This window comes from Leptonychotes weddellii, chromosome 3 (genome assembly GCF_054177405.1).
Source record: "Leptonychotes weddellii isolate Sample4059 chromosome 3, ASM5417740v2, whole genome shotgun sequence".
Taxonomy (NCBI): Eukaryota; Metazoa; Chordata; class Mammalia; order Carnivora; family Phocidae; genus Leptonychotes; species Leptonychotes weddellii.
In genome coordinates, this window is record NC_138371.1 from 17,388,741 (window position 1) to 17,408,662 (window position 19,922).

A 19,922-nucleotide genomic window follows, 5' to 3' on the forward strand; every position below is an offset into this window, starting at 1 on the left:
CTGTGAGGTTCTTAAAAATAGGGATTTTATATCTTATATATATAATATATAAAAACAGTATATAAATATGATATATAATGTAGAAAAATATATAAGTAATATGCATAAATATGATAAATCTATGATAAAAATCTCTGTATCCCCAAACCAATCACAGTGTTTTGGGCATATCCTGGGTGCTTCATATCATTTTGTTGAGCACCGAATGAGTTGACAAAGTGGGGGAACTGCTGTACATGGGAGGATCCAAGTGACATCTTATTTAAAGAAATAATTACATCGCCCAAATTTCTCAGGGCATCCCCAGCCTGTGAGCACAAGTGAGGTCACGTCAATGGCAGTGACCAAAATTGTACTAGCTTAGACTCTCTGTGCTCATGCAGGGCTTCATCCCCCCACAAGGTTCCCCCAGGAATTTGAGGGAGTCTGTTGGGAGTGTCCCCCGGGGGCTCTTCTGGATGTTGCTGTGCTAGACTCGCCTCTGAGTCACTGCTGAAGGACCGACGCCCTTGCAGCCTATGGTGACCATGGAACCTTCTGCCAGAGGATCGCCAGTCTTCTAATGTCTTTGTGGAGCTTTTGCGCTCTTCATTGGACTTGGTGGGGACTCTCTGGGGGGCAGTGTTGAGCTAGAGGCTGGTGGTCAGCATTGTCCTTCCATCCCTCCCAGACAGGGAGAAGGTCAAGTTCCCCCATTCCCGGCCCCTGATTTCCTTTGGATGAGCTCTGATCCAGGAGCAGAACTCTGCCTCCTCTTTGAACATAGGCTTCTGCTAGGTCTCTTCGCTCCCTCAGTTCTTCAGGCAGGTGTGAACTCGACACTGGAGTTCCACTAGAACGTGATGTCTTCCACTAGAATAAGAACCTTGCCCTAATAAAAATTTCTGAGCAAACTGGACCCTCGAGAAGGGACTGCTGCCCCTTAAGGTAGGGGTGATTCTATTGTCCTGATTGCTCCAGAGCCCCAGCCCTGCCCCCCTCCGCTCCCTCCATTCCCTGCCCCTCACCTTGTTGCAGCCTTTGCTAAGGAGAAGTTCTCACCAGCTCTCCAGGGCAGGAACTGCTATTGCAAAACTCTTGCTCCATGCCATGGTAATGGGATGCAACTGTGGGTGGCCTTGACCCCAAGAGGCGGTGCATAGGCGCTGGCCCGAGCCACAGGGTTGCCCAACCACCGCAGAGGCCCCGGCAGCCCGTGCGAGGCAGAGGGGATGGGGATGAAAGCACCATGCCTGTTTGGGGCCACAAAGTCTGCCCTGGAGCTCAGATACGGCAACTAATCCCCTTGATACCGAGTGGGGCCCACGCTTCTTCTGAAATGGTATTCCCAGAAGCACCACGATTGGGTGCCCAGTGAATGACACAGAATTTACATAAGACTTCTCAGGCAGTCAGGGGATATGATCTTGTACCATGGAGCTACACAAATCCTCATCAACCCTCTTTATTAAAATGTAGCTGAGTGAGCACTGCATGGAGAGTCACCTGGTTTCAGCCCCTCCCTCCAGGCACTCACAACGTGGGACCACCAAGTCACCATAGCAGTTGGAAGGAAAGGAGAGAGAGAGGCCCAAGCCCCATGTCTGTGCTCTGGGGAGCATCTGGGACTCCCATACACTGCTGGTGGGAGGGAACAATGCACGACTTCTTTGGGAAACAACTCAGCAGTTTCTTAAAAGTTAAACATATACCTATCCTAGGACCTGGCCATTTCGTTCCTAGGTATTTCCCCAAGTGAAATAAGAGCAAATGTCTGTACAAAGATTTGTACACAGCTGATTTAGGAAACGTATGTGTAACAGCCTCAAATTGGAAACAATCCAAATGTCTGGCAACAGCTGAATGTGTAAACAAAATTGTGGTCTCTCCATGCAGTAGAGTTCTTCCACTTAGCAGTAAACAGGGACTATTGATATGTGCACCAACATAGATGAATCCCAAAATAAGTATGCTGAGTGAAAGAAGGCAGACAATACAGAGTGCATACCAGATGATTCCGTTTATATAAAATTCTGGAAAGCTCGGGTCTAGTGGTAGAAAGCAGATAAGTGGTTGCCTTGGGAGGGGGAGGGCGAGGGAGAGATTACAAAGGGCATGAAGAAAAACTCTGGGGATGATGGATGTGTTCATTATTGTGAACATGGTGATGGTTTCATGGGTGTATATTAAAGTCAAAACTCATCCAGTTGTACAATTTATGTGAAGTGTGTTAAATGTCAAGACCTCAAGAAAGCTGTTAAAAATGAAACACAGCAAAAGCAGACCTTCACAGCCGACTCCAGACAGGATGCTCCCCGAGTGTGGTGAAGGGTGGGCTGGGTGAGGTGGGGGTGCGGAGAAATGTCAGGGCCCCTGCGTCTTCTTCTCGGTCCAGGATGTGCTGAGCATGGAGGGCCTTTAGGGAGGATGGTGCCTGGCACCCTCACGGACAGAAGAAGCCCAGATGGACAGCTGTGAGCTTTCTCAAGCCGCTCCGCTTATGGGTGAGGGCTGTAGGGCTCCAGCCGGCTCCTCCCGCTCTCCACGCTGCAGGATGTGCACATAAGTGCTGTCCGCCTTAGATCATCAACTTCTAGAAGGCAGGACTGGTCAGACCAGAGAGGTGGGAAGGGCGAGGGGAGGGAGCTGATTGAGGGAGGAGGGTGGGTGGCCCGTCCGGGTGATCCTGTCAGTCGAATTGAGCTTTGCCCTTCTGGGAGCAGGGTTGGCAGTGGCCCTCTCTCTTCTTGTAATCCACAGAGCAGGCATGGCAAACCTGGCCTCCGCAGAGCCTGGGAGCAGAGGTGGGAAGAGTGGGGGCTCATGGGTGTGTATGGGGAAGGGGAACACGGGGCTTGAGCATGTACTGTCCCTTCTGTTCCTGATCTCCCAGCGGAGAGGCCCTGGGCCTGTCCAAGGAGGCCTCCCCTTTCCTAAAGGGTGTCTCAATGCCCCACCCCCTCCAGAGTCCTTTAAGTCCAAATGACAGGTTCTCCTGCTGGCCCCCTTCACTCTCCCCCACGGCTTGTCCTGCCACCCCGTTCCCTGAGAAAGGTGAGGGGAGCAGCTCCTCCCAGACCAGAAGCCTGTTCATCAGACTCTTCTCAGAAGGATTGCACAGTCCCGTCTTCCAGACACTGTTGCTTGTCTGACCCCTTTCCACTGTTCTGGTTCATGTCTATGCTAAGTGTTGTGTAAAGTGAGTGGCTGGCTTTAAGTGGCTTTCATAAACCCCCGGTTGCTGTGTCCCTCCCGTCCCAGCGGGGGCAGAGCGCGGTGGGCTGGTGGAAACAGTGCTTGTCCCAGACCAAGACTTCTGTGCCCTCCCCATTACCTGCACGGGTAACGCCGAGACAGCCGGCCAAAGATCTTGCTGCAGTCCACACAGCATCCGGGGGCCGTGGAAGACAGATGCTGGGCTTTCTGCCACAGGTCGTCCTTCTCTCTGATGGGCGGCCGGGGGTGCAGAGACACACACAGAGAAGGGAAGATGGAGAGACCAAGACGGGGAGAAAGAGAAACACGGAGACCAAGAAGAGAGAGAGAGAGGGTGTGGGTCACCCAGAGACACACACAAAGAAACAAAACAAAACAAAAAAAGAGAGAGAGAGAGAGACAACAAGGCAGAAAGACCGAGACATAGAAAACAAGAGGGAGACAGAGAAGGACAGAGAGAGACGGTCAGAGAGAAAGGAAGTCAGGGAGTTGGAGAGGGAGACAAAGAGAGACACACAGAGAGGTAGATGGGGAGATAAATGTAGAGAGAGAGACCAAGAGAACAAGATGCAGACAGTAAGGGACACAGAGAGAGGGAGAGACAAATACAGAGAAAGATGGAGAGACAGAAAGAGACACAGTGATAGAGAAAGACAGAAATGAAGAGACCATGAAGGAGACCCCCCCCGCCCCCCCCCACACATAAGAGGTAAGGGAGTCTGTAGTCTTTGGGAAGATGGATGGCAACATCCGGGTTCCCCTCGCCCAATATAACCTTCATATCCCACCTCCTCTAAGGAGTGCTCCCTGATTGTAGACGTCCCCAGCAGTTTCTTATAATGCCCTTAGCTTTTATTTGGCACTTGATAGAAATCCCCTTCTAGTTAAGCAGGCTACACTCCTGCAAAATTATCCTCACTGTTTTTTTTTTTTTTTTTTAAAGGATGTTTAGGGAGCACCTGAGTGGATCAGTTGGTTAAGCTCTGACTCTTGATTTCGGCTCAGGTCATGATCTCAGGGTTTGTGAGATTGAGCCCTGCATGGATCTCTGAGCCGGGTATGGAGCCTGCTTAAGATTCTCTCTCTTTCCCTCTGCCCCTCCCCCTCTGTCTCCCACTTTAAAAAAACTTTTTTTTTTATCAAAATGATACATACACACGACTTAAAAATCCAACAGTATAGAAGTACTTATAGCGAAAGGAAATAGACACCCTCCCCACTCCTTCCAATTTCAGTAGCAAACCACTTCTTACACTTTGAGCTTTTTCTCCTTGATACCACTTCCACACTTAAGTAATATGCTCATATCCTCTCTTCTTGATACATCAAGAGGGAACATCTTCTACAGAGCTCTTTACTTTGATGTCAGGGGAGTTAGCTTATTTAGTACCATCCTCACTAACTCTACCTCCTTCCTCCCCAGAATATCCCTATTTTTGGTTCCTCTATTACTATTATAGTTTTACAGAATATACTCACACATTTATTTCTCACTCATCCTATGAAGCACAGATAGCATCCCGACTGCCATTCTGTCATATGATGACGGCAGCATCCCTTCCTCTTCAGAGAGCCTCCTTTGCTCACCTCCTTTTCCTGTAACATCCAATATGGTGGCCACTAGTCCCATGTGGCTACTTTAATTTATATTTAATTTGACTAAAATGAACTAAAATTAGAACTTCAGTTCTTCAGTCACAAGACACATTTGAAATACTCAGTCGCTACATGTGACCGGTAGCTACCATACTGGACAGGGCAAATAGAGGACATTTTCTTCCTCATAGAAAGTTCTATTGGATTCTATTCTATACTTAATATTGTTTAGGTGATAATGTTGACAGTTCTATCATTGCAGTTGTTTTCTGTGCTTGGTCTTTAGGTTGATTCCAACATTAAAAAATCAATAAATAGTATTTATATTATTAGACGATATATAAACGTATTTCTTCAAGGAGAGCTAAGATGTGTTCTACATATTTCCTTTCTTGGAAATTTTCTGTTTTTCCAGGACTTTCCAATTGTCTTTTTTTGCTCCGTGCATGACTTGCCTTTAACATAGCCTAAGTATTCTCTCTCCCCAACAAATCCTTCATCATATAGGTATTTTATTGATTCTCTTCCTCCCCAGAGACTTTCCTCCTGGGTCCTCTATATTTCTGCTACAGCCTGGACTTACTGCTCCCTGGGCTTGCTGTCTGTCCTCTTGTCATCTTGGGAATTCCCTTTTCTTCTCTCCTGGACTACCGTGACTGTTTCCTGAATTCTACATCTTCTCCTTTCTTGGCTTACTTCCTTGTTTTTCTGAAGTACATCCTTAATTAACTTCCCAAGAAAGGCTTTGTGGGAGGTGCATTTTCTATTACCCGTCTTCCTGAAAAATGTCTTTCCTGCGTCACCTTCCCTACTTGCTTCATAGTTTGGCTGGACCTAGAATTCTAGGGCAAAAGCTATCTTTCCTCAGAACTTGAAAGTATGGCTGCATTGATTATTCTTTTTTTTTTTTTTTTTTTAAGTAGACGTCACAACCCAGCGTGGAGCCTAATGCAGGGCTTGAACTCACGACCCCGAGATCAAGACCTGAGCCAAGATGAAGAGTTGGATGCTTAATTGACTGAGCCACCCAGGCGCCATTGATCCTTAACATGTTTTTCTGTGTCCTACTTCTTTTTTTTTTTTCCTAAAGATTTTATTTATTTATTTGACAGAGAGAGACACAGCGAGAAAGGGAACACAAGCAGGGGGAGGGGGAGAGGGAGAAGCAGGCTTCCTGCAGAGCAGGGAGCTCGATGCGGGGCTCCATCCCAGGACCCTGAGATCATGACCTGAGCCGAAGGCAGACGCTTAACGACTGAGCCACCCAGGTGCCCCTGTGTCCTACTTCTTTTATAAGTGACGTGTCTTGAGTATATTGTTCTCATCTTTATTTTACCGAGATTTCACAACGATGTATCTCGATGTGCATTTCCCTTCCTTTTGCTTGTTGTGCTGGTTACTCTGTGACATCTTTACATCTGAAGACCTGTGACCCTCAGAGCTGGGAAAGTCTCTCATCTTTTTATCTGATAATCTCCTTGATTTTATTCTCTCCTTCTTGGGAATTCTTGTCAGTTGGAGAAGATAGTGAAACTCCTGGATTGATTCTTTATGTTTGCGATTGTTTCTCTCATGCATTCCATCTCTTTATGCATTTTACTCTACGTTCTGAGAGACTGCCTCCTCTTCCTTTTCCAATCTTTACGAATTTAAAAAAAATTTGAGAGATATTTTTAATTTCCAAGAACATTTCTCATCTTTTGATGGTCCCTTACCACAGAATCTTGTTTCATGGGAGACAGATCTTTTTGTTTGTTTGCTTATCTTTGTCTCTCCCTTTTATGTTCTAGATTCTTCTCAAACATCTGGAGATCTCTGGTTACTATTTCATGTTTAAGCTGCTGGAGTTTCAAGTACTGGACAGGGACGGTTGGTTGGCTTGTGGCTTCCCTTTAGGATGGACTGGACAGGGAGCTACCTGCCCCATGGACTGTCAAATGTCAGAACACACCGCTCTTTTATTTGGGGGCATCTAACTTTTTTTTAAGAGAAGGACATTTTAAGTCTTTGCCTGGGAGATCGATCTCTGGGATTGATATTCTGCAGTCGGGGAGGTAGGCAGAAAGCAGGGGGTATACACTGCTCTTTCTGATGACTTTACCCGTTAATTTTCCTGATATCTGTCCCTCATCTCATTCCTGCCATCTGAGTTCCTGGTGTCTCTGGGCCCTGAAGTTCTAACCTGGGCTAAATCCAGTAGCTACTTTTTCATCCATTTTCCGGTTTCTGGAAAGTAGCTGAAATCTCTTCTCTGTGGTTGGCTCCTCCACCTTTCTCTCTATTATAAGTTTTCTTTCTTTCTTTCTTTATGATCATTCTAGTGAGATCTCAGGGTGGAAAACAGGTGATGTGTCAGTCTACCATCTTGATGCAGAAGTCAGCCTCTATGGCTCCCCACCCCCCTTTTTGCTTAGGGCCAGATTTTCCATGATGCTTCTGCAAAGAACATTATATTATGTAGTTTGGGATCTTGTGATGAGTTTCTTTAACATGAGGAAAAGCATTTTTCCCTCCTGATGCACTGGTGTATTTCCTTGGAATGCCTAGTGACATTTAGGCAACTTTCTGTGTTTCCATTTTTGATTCTGCTGCCAAGATGCTCAGAGTTCAATTTCGACCCTAACCCTAATCCTAATACCTTGGGAGTATATATTTTTCCTCTTCCATTTTGCCTGTTTTTATTTAACAATCATATACATATACCATATATAACAGTCAGATATATATGTATATATGTCTTTCATTGTTGACTACCTCAAATTCTTTTGTGAGATACACAGCTAATATTTTATATCCTCTTTTCTCCCAGCTGACAGCTTCTTGGAGGAGATCATTCCTTAAATTGTTGGTTTGTTCTTTCCAGGTTGACTTCTGCCTTCTCTCCTCTTTAGTATCACTTGGATTTTGTGCCAGAGGATTTAGTCCTAGATGATCCCTCAGCGACCTTCTAATTCTAATGGAACCTGAGTCCAGTGGTGTCCTGCTTCCTGAACTGGGTCAAAGTATAACATTAGCTCCCCACTAGGGCAGAAACCAGGCTTTACACAGCTCCTCCATCCCTCAGTGGCTTAGTGGTTTGGAATCGATCCTGGTGAGCTTAGCCTCTGGAACCTAGGACAGCTGCCCCAGGGCGGTGCATAGGCCCAGTGGTCTGTGGAAGTCTAGCAGGTAGTCAGGTACAGGACATACGATTAACTCTTGGTTAACCTCCCCCTTCTCTCAATTCCTTCTCCATCCATGGGTTCCTTTCCTTTCCCCTAACCTTAAGTAGGTGTGTATGTGTGGGGGGGTGCATTGGAGTGGTGGCGTGCCTTGGAGCCAGAAGACTCCCTGCAATTTATATGCTGTGTGTCCTTGGTGGCCAAGTCAGCCTCTCTGACCCTTAGTTTCCTCATCTATAAGATGAGGAGAACGGCGGGGGTGGCCACAAGAAGGAGATGAGTTAGCATACATAAAAGGTTCAGAATCCTGCTTGATAGTCTTTAGTGGAGTAGAATTTTCATTCCCCAGTCTCTACATCCCACGCCATCCCCCCTTCCACACTCCTGCCCCACCGCGTCCGCCCTTACTGAATCAGCTCCAGCACCCTCATCTTCATGGCCCGGACCAGGTCCCGCTGCCCTCCAAGCTCCTCCTCATACATGGTGTCCCTCCTCTCAGCCTCCTGCAGCTTCTGCTCCAGCTCCGTCTGCAGCCGGGCCCTCTCTTCCTGACACCTGGGCACAGAAGGAGGACTCAGTGCCGGCATTCGTGCCCGCCAGGGGGCTCCTGGGGGAAGCCGACCGTGCCTCCTACAGCTGATGTGCGCACACACACCGTACACACCACACACGTACACACACACCAACCGCACATGCGCTCACACATACACACACACACACAACATGCACCACACGCACTCACAACGCAAACACCATGCCACACAATACATACCACGTAAGTCACAACACACCGCACACTCTACACACATCACACACACACCACCCACTACGTACTGATATCATACCACATACACGTGCAACACATCATATATACACACAACACACTCACTGCACAACACACATGTACCACATCCCACACACACGCCACACACTCACAATACAACCCCCACACACCATGTGCCGCACACACAGACCATACACACACACACTCAAATATATGCACGTTCTTCACACATTCTCCACACCCCAACTCCCTCCCATGCCACACACGCTCACACACACACACAGCACACCGCACCACGCACACACCGAGCGGAGCACCGTGTGCAGCGTGACATCTGGAGGCTGACTCCTTACCAGCCGTTCAGAGGGATGAAAACAGGGTGTAGCCAACATTGCCATTTGCATTTCTTTTCTTTTCTTTTTTTAACATTTCCATTTTAAAATGTGATTTTCTTGAAAGGCATACTCACAATCATGGCAGCTGTCTGGAGGGAAGGGGGGTTGTCTGGGGACCAGGCTGGATGGGCTGTGCCCAGCTGAGAACAATTACTGGTTTGGGAGGGGGGGTAGGTGGGGCGGGGTTTGGGGTGATTTTTAGGTTTTAAAATATTTTGAAAAATTACAGCACATCGTCTTTTCAATTAAAAAAGCAATATTAAACATACGGCTTTCTTAAATTTTTCTTTCAGTTTGGGCTTGGCATTGCCTCAGCTCTGTTCTGGCCTCTTCTTTTTGTCTTTGGTGGCGTCCCAGCAGGTTCCAAGAAATCTGCTGGACTGGAAATAAGAGGGTCCCAGCCCCTCCCTCCATCGCTCAGATGGGAGGGTGTTGCAAAGGCAGGGTGCACATCCTGTGACCTCAGATGTGTGTGTGTGTGTGTGTGTGTGTGTGGCCACACCCCTAGGCTTCAGTGTGTTTGAGGCTTGCAAGAGGCTTCACTTGGAACTGAATTGTGAATTTTTACAACGCCGCCGCGTAGCAGGCCTCCGAGAAGAAAGCTGGGTGGGCTGTAAAATCAAACCGACAACAGATACCCATGGAAATTCCGAAAGACCAGTCAGTCCCTGCAACCCTAAGGAAGGGTGTTCTTGTGCTCGGGGCCATGTTCTGACTTTTAATGAACATTCCGGTCTCCAGTATCGTTCCTTCTTAGTATTGCTGTTTCATTTTCCCGAGTTAGTTTACTTGCGCACTGATCCCAGGGCCTTTGGTGCGGCTGGTGCTCGTCCGGATGTGAGCACCATGGTTACAGTGTGTCTTTGAGGTGGGGAGGGAGCATTTCTTAAGCACCTACTGTGTGCCAGGGGCTGTTGGAGGGGGCAGGAATACAGCAGTGCCTATGCCTCCTGGTGGAGCTTAGAGTGTGTCTGGGGCAGTGTTCAAAACAAGTGATGGGCCAATAACATGGTGAAGCCAAGTGTATGACCGGGATGAAGAAGAGGCGGGGACGGACTCGAGAGGGTGCTCCTGAGATGAGGTGACCTTTAGGCAGATCTAAGAGATGAGAAGTTGGCCATGGAGAGCCACGGAAAGGCACATGCGAAGGTCTGCAAGTTGGCAAGAACTTGGTTTGTTTGAGGAACTGAAAGAAGGCAAGGGAAGCTGGAATATCACGAAGAGCAGGAGGTGGGGGTGGGCAAGAGAGGAGGTGGGAAGGAGCAGGGCCTGACCTCGGCCTCGCTGGCCCCGGGTGGACTTTAATCTCAGTGCAATGGAAAGACACCTAAGTATTTCAAGCAGGGGCTGACAGACACCTCTGGTGCAGGAGGGGACCTGGAAGGAATTCAAGTCTATTGAACACCTACTACATGCCAGACCCTGAGCTCAGGGCTTTATAGCCTGGCTCCGTTTTAATTTTCAGAAATATATGGATAGATAATATGATCGTCATTTTACAGGAAAGAAACTAGAGCTTCAGAGAGGAAATCACACTTGCCGAGGGTCACACAGTTTGATAAGTGAAGGGAGCAGAAATCAGGATGCAGGCCTCTCAGGCCATCAACTCTTGCTGTCTCCCCACACTTCGGTGGTTTATGGCACCAGTGCTGAGTGGGCAACCGGTGGGAGAAAGGGATAGATCCTTATGAGCCCCTCGTGGGCCTCAAAGGAACTCAGGGGGGAGCTGGGGGGGGGGAATGTGTGTTGTTTGCCTAATTCCCCATCTGAGGACCTCTTCCACTCATACCTGACCTAATCACCTTTGCTTTGGGCAAAGGAAACCCACCTGCTTGGAAGGATGGTCTCACAGAGCATTGGAGCTGGAAGGAGGAACTTTAGGGATCCATCCATCTCCTTTTGCAAATCAGACACCAGAGGCCAGAGAGGGAAGGTCAGTTTCTCAAGGTGCCATGGCCAGAGAGCTGGGAAGTGGGTGTCGGATGCCCCACAGCTCAGTTCCAAGTGTATTTTCTTAGCCCCTGGTTGGTCTGCTGGGGTCTGATGCTTGGCTGGTCTGGTGTCTCCCCTGTGTGTCCAGTCTGGGGCTCTGCACCCAAGGGCTGCACCCCTGTCCATCTTCACTCTATTCTCCACACCACAGACAGAGCATTCCTGAAGCCCTTGGGACCCCCCACTTCCTGCTCAAGACTCTGCTCCAGCCCCACAGGGATTTTGCATTTGCAGGTCCCCCTGCCTGGAGCACTCCTCCCACCATATCTGCATGGTCCAGTTGTTCCAGTGATCGGGGCTTCTGCTCAACTGTCACCTCCTCAGCGAGGAAGCCCGTGACTCTAAGTCTAGGTGACTCTCTTGTCTCTATCCCCTTTCCTGGACTGATGTTTTCCCACAGCACCCATGACTAGCTGACGTTCCATTTCTATTTGTTGATCTGTCATCTGTCTCCGCAGGTCCCGGAGAGCAGACATTGCCTGTTCTGTTCATGGCTGTCACCCCGCTCATGGCTACAGTAGAGGCACCGTACTATTGTTGGCTGACTCAGTGGGCCCCGAGGCACTTCTCTCTGGCGGTGGTGAGACAGCCAATCCCAGCTTGATGGGATTAGCCCCTGGAGTGAGACGTTCCTCCTGAGTTCCCTGGATCCCAGGAGGCAGGGGAGCGCATCGTCCTCCCAGCCGCAGAAGCTTCTGTTCCCACTACCCGCGTTCTGACGGCTCTCCGGCAGATCAGCCTGTGCCTCTCCTCTGAGCTCCACACCCTCCTGTCTGCCCAGCGGCTCCACTTGCCCGTCCAATGGGTGTCTCAAACTTAACATGCTCTCACCCCAACTCCTGAAATTTCCCCACAAGCCTGCCCTGCCACGGCAGACTGTCAGCTGGGACTCCAGCCTTCCAGCGGGTCAGGCGGAAAAACGAGTCATTCTTGACATCTGTTTCTCTCTCGCACCAGGAAGCCCGGCCTCACAGTGGACCCAGAATCCTGCAGCTTCTTTGCACCTCCATTGCCAGAGAGCATTTGGGGGCTCCCCCCGCGCTCCCCTTCCTCGTCAGTGTCCCCGCTTCCTTACAGACTAGCTCCAGAGAGCAGCGGCCTCAAGCCCTCGAAAGCACAGATCAGTCCGGAATAGGCACGTCTACGGGGACAGATGAGCGCTTGCCTAGGGCTGGGAGGTTGGGAGAAAATGGGCAGCGACTGCTAATGGTACAGGGTCTCCTCTTTGGGGTGATGAAAATGTCTGATCGAGGCACAATTTTATGAATACACAAAACCCCACTGTATTGTTAAAAAAAAAAAAAGTGAACATATTAACATTAAAGCAAACAGTTGCATCTTGTCCCTCCTCTGCTCAGGACTGTCAGTGGTTCCTATCTCACTCTGAGTCAAAGCCAAGGTCCTTTTGATGACCTGCAAGGGTCTCCTGCTACCCGACTGACCTGCCCCTACCTCCTCTCCCTCCTCACTCCACTGGGCCTCAGGGATGTTCCTGGGACCTGCCACGCCCATTCCCACCTCCGGGCCCTGGCCCTTGCTGTTCCTCTGCCTGGATCATTCTTCGACCACATACCCAAATGGCTTACTCCTCACTTCCTTCAGGTCTTCACTCAAGCGTCACTTTTTCAAGGAGGCCCTCCCTGGCCGTGCCGCCATATTTAACTTCAGCCCTTGACACCCCCATCCCCTTTCCCTGCTCGACTTTTTTCTTCTTAGGACTTGTCACATCTGACACTATGCAATTAACTTGCTTGTCGTGTTTACCGATTGCCTCCCCCACTAGAAGGGAAGCTCCACAGGGACAGGGGTTTGGTCTGTGTTGTCAAGAGGATTTGTGGCACACACCACAGGGCCGGCACAGAGAAGGTGAGCTGAGAGTCTGTGGGATGCTGGATGGGATGACAGGCCGCAGGGTGGTGGTCTGTGACTCAGGGGCTCCCCCAGCCGAGGGAGCTCCCCCAGACCTGGTGGTCTCCTTGAAGCCTCCCAGCTGCTCCCTCCAGGCCATCTTGATTCCCAGAGAAGGCCCCTGGGTGGGCAGGGCCCCTGCGTTCACCTAGGGCCGGGATCACGGGAATCTTTCCTGACCAAACTGCCTGGGGATTTTTCCTGAGTGTCCGGTGGGAGGAGCCCGGGGGGATCTTTTTGGGTTGGTTTCTGGGCCCACAGCCTCTCTCAGCCTTTTAAGCAGAGAGTCTGTCAACTGCCCAGTGATTCAGTCTGAAGCACAGCTCCACAGGCTCTGATGCGGTCGGGTGGGGGTGTCCCGGGGCGGGCGTCAGCCACGTGCGAGGGACAGAGCCGGGAGACAGACCCGGAGAGACCGAGTCAGACAAAGCAAGACCTTTGCATGGCAGAGATATTTTAAAAATTCTGAAAGAGAAACTCAGACCCTGAGAGAGCGTGCTCCGGGCTCTTGAGGTTAGTGTGATGCCAGGAAGTCGAAGAAGCTGGGTGGTGAGGGGGGCTGAGAGGGAGAAACGGGGGGACTGAAATAATACAGGCACTCAAAATCTTGCCTGGGGGCCCTTGTGGAAGCCCACCGGTTCTGGAGTCAGCCGCTGCGGTGAAGACCTCAGCTCTCTGCTAACTAGTGACATTGGGTGAATTGTGTGGCACCTTGGAGACTCAGTTTCACTATCTATAAAATGGGCATTCTTAGAGAACCTACCTCATAGTTTGGTTAGGAGGAAACGCCTAGAACAGTAAATGCTCCGTACGTGATAGTTATGATGACGATTGTGATTTGAGAGGGTGAACGAGCAGCTGTAACAGGGAGCAGGAAAATGAGAGACAAATGAACGGGGCAAAGATGGAGAGCGAAGGGCAGGAGTGTGGAGGGGCAGGGAGGGAGACTGGCTTGAAAAGAGAGGGGAGCAGCTGCAGAGGGGCAGAGGTGAGTGTGGGAGGGGAGGGAGGGTCAGGAGGCATCCACCTCTCCTGGAGGCTCTCAGGGAGGCCTGGGGGGGGGGCTGGCAGGGGTGGGGATCAGTGGGAGCTGCTTGAGGAGCCCCAGGAGTAATGCCCTGCATGCCGCAGCATCCCCAAGTTGTGTCCAGCATGGGAGGCACTCAGAAGACGCTTACTGGCGTGACCACCAAGGGGCGAGCCAGGAGCCTCCGGTCCTGCGGGCCTCCCTGCCAGGCCTGTTTGTGCCGGGGGGTTGCCAAGGTTACCTGCTGAGCTGCTCCTGCAGTGTCTTCAGCTCCCCTTCCTGCTCCTTCAGCAGCTGCTCCTGGTACTGGGCCTGCTCCTTGGTCTTCTGGAGCTCGTGTCTCAGGCTCTTGGGGGTGGGAGGTAAAGGAAGGGAAAGGGAAGCTGAGGGAGGAGGGCAGAGTTCCCAGCTCCAGGTCTGACCTGACAAACATCCCCGTGAGACCCCAGGCCAGGTGAGACAGCCCTTGGGTGGAGGGCAGGACTGGGGACAGCACTGGGAGCTGAGAGGCCAGGCTCTGCCCCTGGGTGAGCCTGGGGCCACCATTTCTTCCTTTGCTGAAGGATGAAAGTTACAGAGCTCAAGGGGCATGAAGACTGCGGCTAGAGAGGAGGCTGAAGGAAAGCTTGAGATCAATCTTGTGATCTCCAGGAGAAGCATCTACAACAAGGGCAGCTACGTGGCTGCCCCGAAGAGCTGTTGGGGAGGGGTCTCAGACTCAAGTGCCCTCAGGGGCCAGGCAGGTAGGACTGATGAATGAAGTGGGCCTGGCGTGAAGCTACGGTAAGAAGACCCCCTCTAAGAATAATCATCCTTTGCAGACCAATCAGAATTGATCTGTGGGGGGCGCCTGGGGGGCACCTGGGTGGCTCAGTCGGTTAAGCGTCTGCCTTCAGCTCAGGTCATGAGCCCAGAGTCCTGGGATCGAGTCCTGCATTGGGTTCCTTGCTCTGCGGGGAGCCTGCTTCTCCCTCTCCTCCCCACTTGTGCTCTCTCTCACTATCTCTGTCTCTCTCTCTGAAATAAATAAATAAAATCTAAAAAGAAAATTAAAAAAAAAAAGAATTGATCTGTGGGCTGCAATGTCCCTCCCCCATATCACCACCGAAGACTCTCACCTGTGGGCCAGATTAGAGAGGGGAGAAGAGGCAGGTACAGTGCTCAGCTGCTCTCACCTTGACCACATCCTGCAAGGCCACCTCTGCCGGCTCCTTCCTCCTGGTCACCCTGGTCACTCCTCTTTCCTCTTGTGGTCTCTCTGAGGTGGAGTCTTCCTTTGTTCCTAGGTCCCGTAGGACGTGGGGCTCTCCCCGAATGCTAGGCACCTCCCACTCCTGCGGGCTTCCTGACATCGTGTCCTCTATTGTCCCTGTGGGGCTGGAGGCCGGCAGCCTGTGGACATGACCCCACTCTGCTCCCCCTTTGTGAGTCTCCTCTGCACCTGGCAGAACCCCTCTGCCCTCAGCCTCTGTCCCTATCACCTCCTTCGGAGCTCCGTCGGCCCACTCCCCCTGTCTCCGGATGCTGGGTGTTGAGTTCTCCAGGCAGATCCCAGTTCTTGGGGCTCCCTTCTCCTGGGCTTGCTGAACCTCCTCCCCCTCTGGTTCCCACATGCTCTGGGGGGGCCTGAGCCTCCTGGGATCTTCTCTCTTCTTTTCCACAAAGGGACGAGGATGCCTGTGTTGCTGGGACCTGGGGAGTCCAGCTAACCCATCTTCCCTGGGCGCATTTTGCAGATAGCCGGCTTGGCTAGTGTGCGGTTCCTCTGGCTGGAATTCTGAGGGGTCTCCATGTGGGGCTGAGATCTGCAGAGAAGCCCCCGAAGCCACTCTCAGCACCAATTCGCCGACCGGGTGTGTAGGAGAGGCCACAGACCTAAACCAAGGAACCGGCTAACTCTAAGGGCATGTTGATTCAGGAGATCCGGGACAGGACCCAGGAACCGGAATCCTACCATCACCCTAGGTGGATCCGGGGCCCAAGCTTCGGTCTGGTCAGGGAGCTGAGGTGCCTCTCAGTGTTCTTTCCTCTCCTCCCTCCCTCCTTCACCTGCACCTTCCATCCGGCTTCCGCTAAGTTCTTCCCACTCTCTCCTCTCCTCCATCCTGCCCCCGAACTTCTCTGTGTTTCAGTTTTCTCATCTGTGAATTGGGAATAATAACGCCTGCCTCGTAGGGTTGTGGTGAAAGCTTAAACAGACCCCCAGCAGCGAAGAGTCACCTCTCTCAAGCAGCCTTCTCTGTGCTCCCATGTTCTGTGCATGTCTGCATCACTGCACTTAACAGGTTGTATTGCGATGGGTTCCCCCTTCTGGTCAGAGGCTGAATCCTCATGGTATCTGGACCTGGTGCCCGGAAGCTGAGGGGGTGCAAAGCAAGACTGGGGAACAGCAATAGTCACAAGCTGCCCCTTCCTGAGCTCGTGGCTGGGGGCCTTGCTCTGTTCTACACGCGGTCTGTCTCAACGCATCCTCACAATCTCCTTCGAGGCAAGACAAGTACCTTGCCAAGGACCTTGGTGATTAGGGGCAGAGCTGGGATTTGAACCCAGAAACCTGGCTCTTCAGTTGCTCCCTGACCTGCACTGAGACATTTGCACATTGTCCAACGGAGGCTGTTTCCCTGGTGTGCATCCTACGTGCTTCTGGGTACCCACCCCACCGCCTCCCCGACCCCCTGGGCCCCTGGCTCCCGTGGATGGTGCCAACGGTCCCCTTCTCTCCCTGATAGCTGTCTGGCTGTCGGCTTAGTTACTGCTCATCCTGGGGGGCCCAAGAGAGATGGAGAGGAGGCAACTTGGAGTGAAGTTGGGCAACGGCACCTGCTTTGGGGAATCTTTGGTCTTTCTGGGTCTTCTTCCCTGGGTCCGACTGGCACTGGAGTAATGGGACCTGCAGTGAAAGGGCAAGGGGGGCCGGGGGCCTCTCTCTGGCAGGGGTCCAACCACCCATTGACCGCACTATCCCTCCCACCTTCCCATCCTCACAGATGCACCTCCCCCATCCATGCACACACCCCGCCCACCACTCATCCCGACATCCACCATGGGGTTCGTCCTTCTGACCCTCCAGCCCAAGCATCCAGCAACTCCTTATGAGTGAGTACTGTATGCAGCCTCATGCAACATGATGGGATTACACCGGGAAAACAGAAGGCTGAAGGGGGTGGGGGATCAGGGGCTCAGACAGCAAGAAGGGGAGGTGAATCGATGGGGCGCAGGCTGAGTTTGGAGCTTGCAGGGGGTGGTGGAGTTAAGGCACTGGAAAGAGGGCTTCTCTCCACGTGGGACCCACTCACTCTGAGAACATGGGCCAGGCTTCATCTAGGTTTGGCCACTGCAGGTCCAGGTCGAAGGCCACCCCATTGAGAGTGTAGAGAGAGTCCAGGAGGTCTTCCTGGAGTTCGGGGCACACCAGAGGGCTCCGGGGGCCATACCATTTCCTGTGGTAACGGTGATCAGCAGCCTTGGCCTCTGACCTTGGTGTTATTGCTGCCCGCCCCCACCCCGAGAATCTGCCTCTGCCGTACACCACATGGCATGGTTCCCACGGCAGGGTTGTGGCCCCTGGGGGGCAGGAGGCTTAAGCATCGTGGTGCTACTGGGACTCCTGTGTTCTGACCACCCCCCTTTGCCCTTTCTCCCTTGACTTTTTTTTCATGGCTGTCAGTTTAGTTGTTCTTGATGTTAACCCATCCCTGGGGTGGGGGGAAGAGGCATGTTTCACAAGGGAGGGACAGTGGGCTCAGGGGGAGTCAGAAGGAGCATGTGCCGACAGCCCCACCTGGTGAGCTCTGGGTTCAGGAGGCAGAGCTGCAGGGACTCGGCCAGCTGTCCGTGGGCTAGGCAGAAGCGGATGAAGGCGCGGCCTTTTGCCAGAGGAGTCCTCAACTGCAGAGTGCACAGTGGGAGAACGGTGGTGGGGGGGCGGGCGGGGGCGGCCGGGTGCTATCGGAGGGAACTCAGCCAGCACAGGGAGACAAGATGGGAACTTGTATTGTCATGGGAGCAAAGGGGTGGCCGGAGGGATGCTGAGGGCAGGGCTAACGAGACAGGAGGACCAGGGCAGTCTGTGGTCAGCGGAGCAGGATGGGTGGGAAAGGGGCCCCTGGAGACCTCTGCTGTCAAGGGCCTGGTGGCAGGGCCCCCTCGTGCTGAGACCAGCCACCCTGCCCCCTGGCCCTGGATACCTTGTCCTGTGTGTGGACGAAGCGGGCCAGCTCCGTGCTAGCCCGCTGCCGCCACAGGGTGGCGCCAAGGAAGTCCCAGTAATCCTTCCGAGGCCTCAGGAAGCTCTTCTGCTCTTTCTGGTCAAACTGGGAGCGGGATGAGGGACAGGAAAGCATAGAAATGTTTCCCCCCAGCAGCCACCTTGCATTCCAGCACGCTGAGAGAGGAAAGGGCTACTGTAGACAGACCTGGCTCCGCCCTTACTGGCTGTGTGACCATGAGCAAGGTGCTGGACCTCTCTGAGCCTTTGGTATTCTATTCATGCATTCCAGTAACACCTGTTGAACACTTACTTCCTCCAGGCTTTGTTCTGCGCCCTGGGAATTCAGCAATGAACAAACTGACCGCATGGGCTTACACTTGGTAGTGGAGACAGACAATGAACAAACTGAGTAAGTAAAACATATATTATGTTAGTGCTGACTGCTAAAGAGAAAAATAAAGCAGGGAAAGAGAACAGAAAGTACGTGGTGTGTGCACACATGTATGTATGTGATGTGTGTCAGTGTGTGGTGTGTATGCCTGCGTGTGTGTGATTTAGGGTGTGTGGGTGTGTGTTAAAAATTTGGATTTGAGGGCGCCTGGGTGGCTCAGTTGGTTAAGCGACTGCCTTCGGCTCAGGTCATGATCCTGGAGTCCCTGGATCGAGTCCCGCATCGGGCTCCCTGCTCGGCAGGGAGTCTGCTTCTCCCTCTGACCCTCCCCCCTCTCATGTGCTCTCTCTGTCTCATTCACTCTCTCTCAAATAAATAAATAAAATCTTTAAAAAAAAAAATTTGGATTTGAGGGGCGCCTGGGTGGCTCAGTCAGTTAAGCATCTGTCTTCCACTCAGGTCATGATCCCGGGGTCTGGGGATCGAGCCCCAAGTTGGGCTCCCTGCTCAGCTGTCCCCTCTCCCTCTGCCACTACTCCCCTGCTTGTGCTCCCCCGCTTGTGCTCTTCTCTCTCAAATAAATAAATAAGTAATCTTCAAAAAATTTGGATTAGAGTGGCTAGAGAGAGCCTCACTACTCAAGTCCAGATCTGAAGGAAATGAGAAATTGTGCCATCCAAATTTCTGAGGGAAGAGCAGTCCAGGCAGAGGGAATAGCAAGTGCAAAGGCCCTGAGGTAGGTGCATTCCTGGTGTGCTTTAGGAAGCTCAAGGAGGCCAGTGTGACTGGAGTGCAGCAGATGAAGGCTAGACTGGCAGGAGATTCACATGTGCACCCAACAAACCTCACACATGCACACACGTACACTCCCACCACACATGTGCATCACACACAGAGACCTAGGAAGGCTCTGTGTGTGTATGTGGGGGTGGTAGGGTCATCAAGCACCTCAGGGGGGTTAGAATGAGAATTTAATGAGGTGGGGCATAAGAAGGGCTTAGCCTGGCCCATGGTAAGTGCTCAACAAAAGGGCCAGCAGCAGGAAGGCTCAGCCCTGGGACATCTTGCCTCTGAAACTTCAGTCCTCAGAGCAGGGTGGCGCCCCCGCCCCACCCCTCCCCACCGGGCCCCACCTCACTTCCTAGGCTGTGGTGTCAATCCCCTAGAGTGAGGTCGGATGTCAGGAAGGGCTTGCTGACCCCGAGGGGGCTGAGGCGGTCGCTCTTCCTCAGTATCTGGGAAAACCCTTCTGGCGCTCTGGGT

General features: G+C 51.9%; 1 protein-coding gene and 1 long non-coding RNA gene across 2 annotated transcripts in view; both read right to left on the bottom strand.

Moving 5' to 3' along the window:
* LOC145720461 (uncharacterized) overlaps positions 1-1,055 on the bottom strand; it is a 10,025-nt gene extending 8,970 nt beyond the window's left edge. The window contains exon 1 of the long non-coding RNA XR_014143385.1: positions 1,008-1,055. This is a non-coding gene — a long non-coding RNA (uncharacterized LOC145720461). The remainder of the gene's footprint in view (positions 1-1,007) is intronic.
* A 569-nt stretch (positions 1,056-1,624) lies between these two features.
* The window catches only part of RUFY4 (RUN and FYVE domain containing 4), a 19,040-nt gene continuing 742 nt past the window's right edge, over positions 1,625-19,922 (bottom strand). Inside the window, exons 3-11 of the mRNA XM_081813636.1 lie at positions 18,246-18,405; positions 17,840-17,946; positions 17,355-17,498; positions 16,879-16,948; positions 15,234-15,863; positions 14,300-14,406; positions 8,361-8,507; positions 3,314-3,424; positions 1,625-2,771 (exon numbers count right to left, since the gene is read on the bottom strand). Coding sequence (XP_081669762.1) covers positions 2,669-2,771; positions 3,314-3,424; positions 8,361-8,507; positions 14,300-14,406; positions 15,234-15,863; positions 16,879-16,948; positions 17,355-17,498; positions 17,840-17,946; positions 18,246-18,405 — 1,579 coding nt within the window. The 3' untranslated portion in view covers positions 1,625-2,668. The remainder of the gene's footprint in view (positions 2,772-3,313; positions 3,425-8,360; positions 8,508-14,299; positions 14,407-15,233; positions 15,864-16,878; positions 16,949-17,354; positions 17,499-17,839; positions 17,947-18,245; positions 18,406-19,922) is intronic.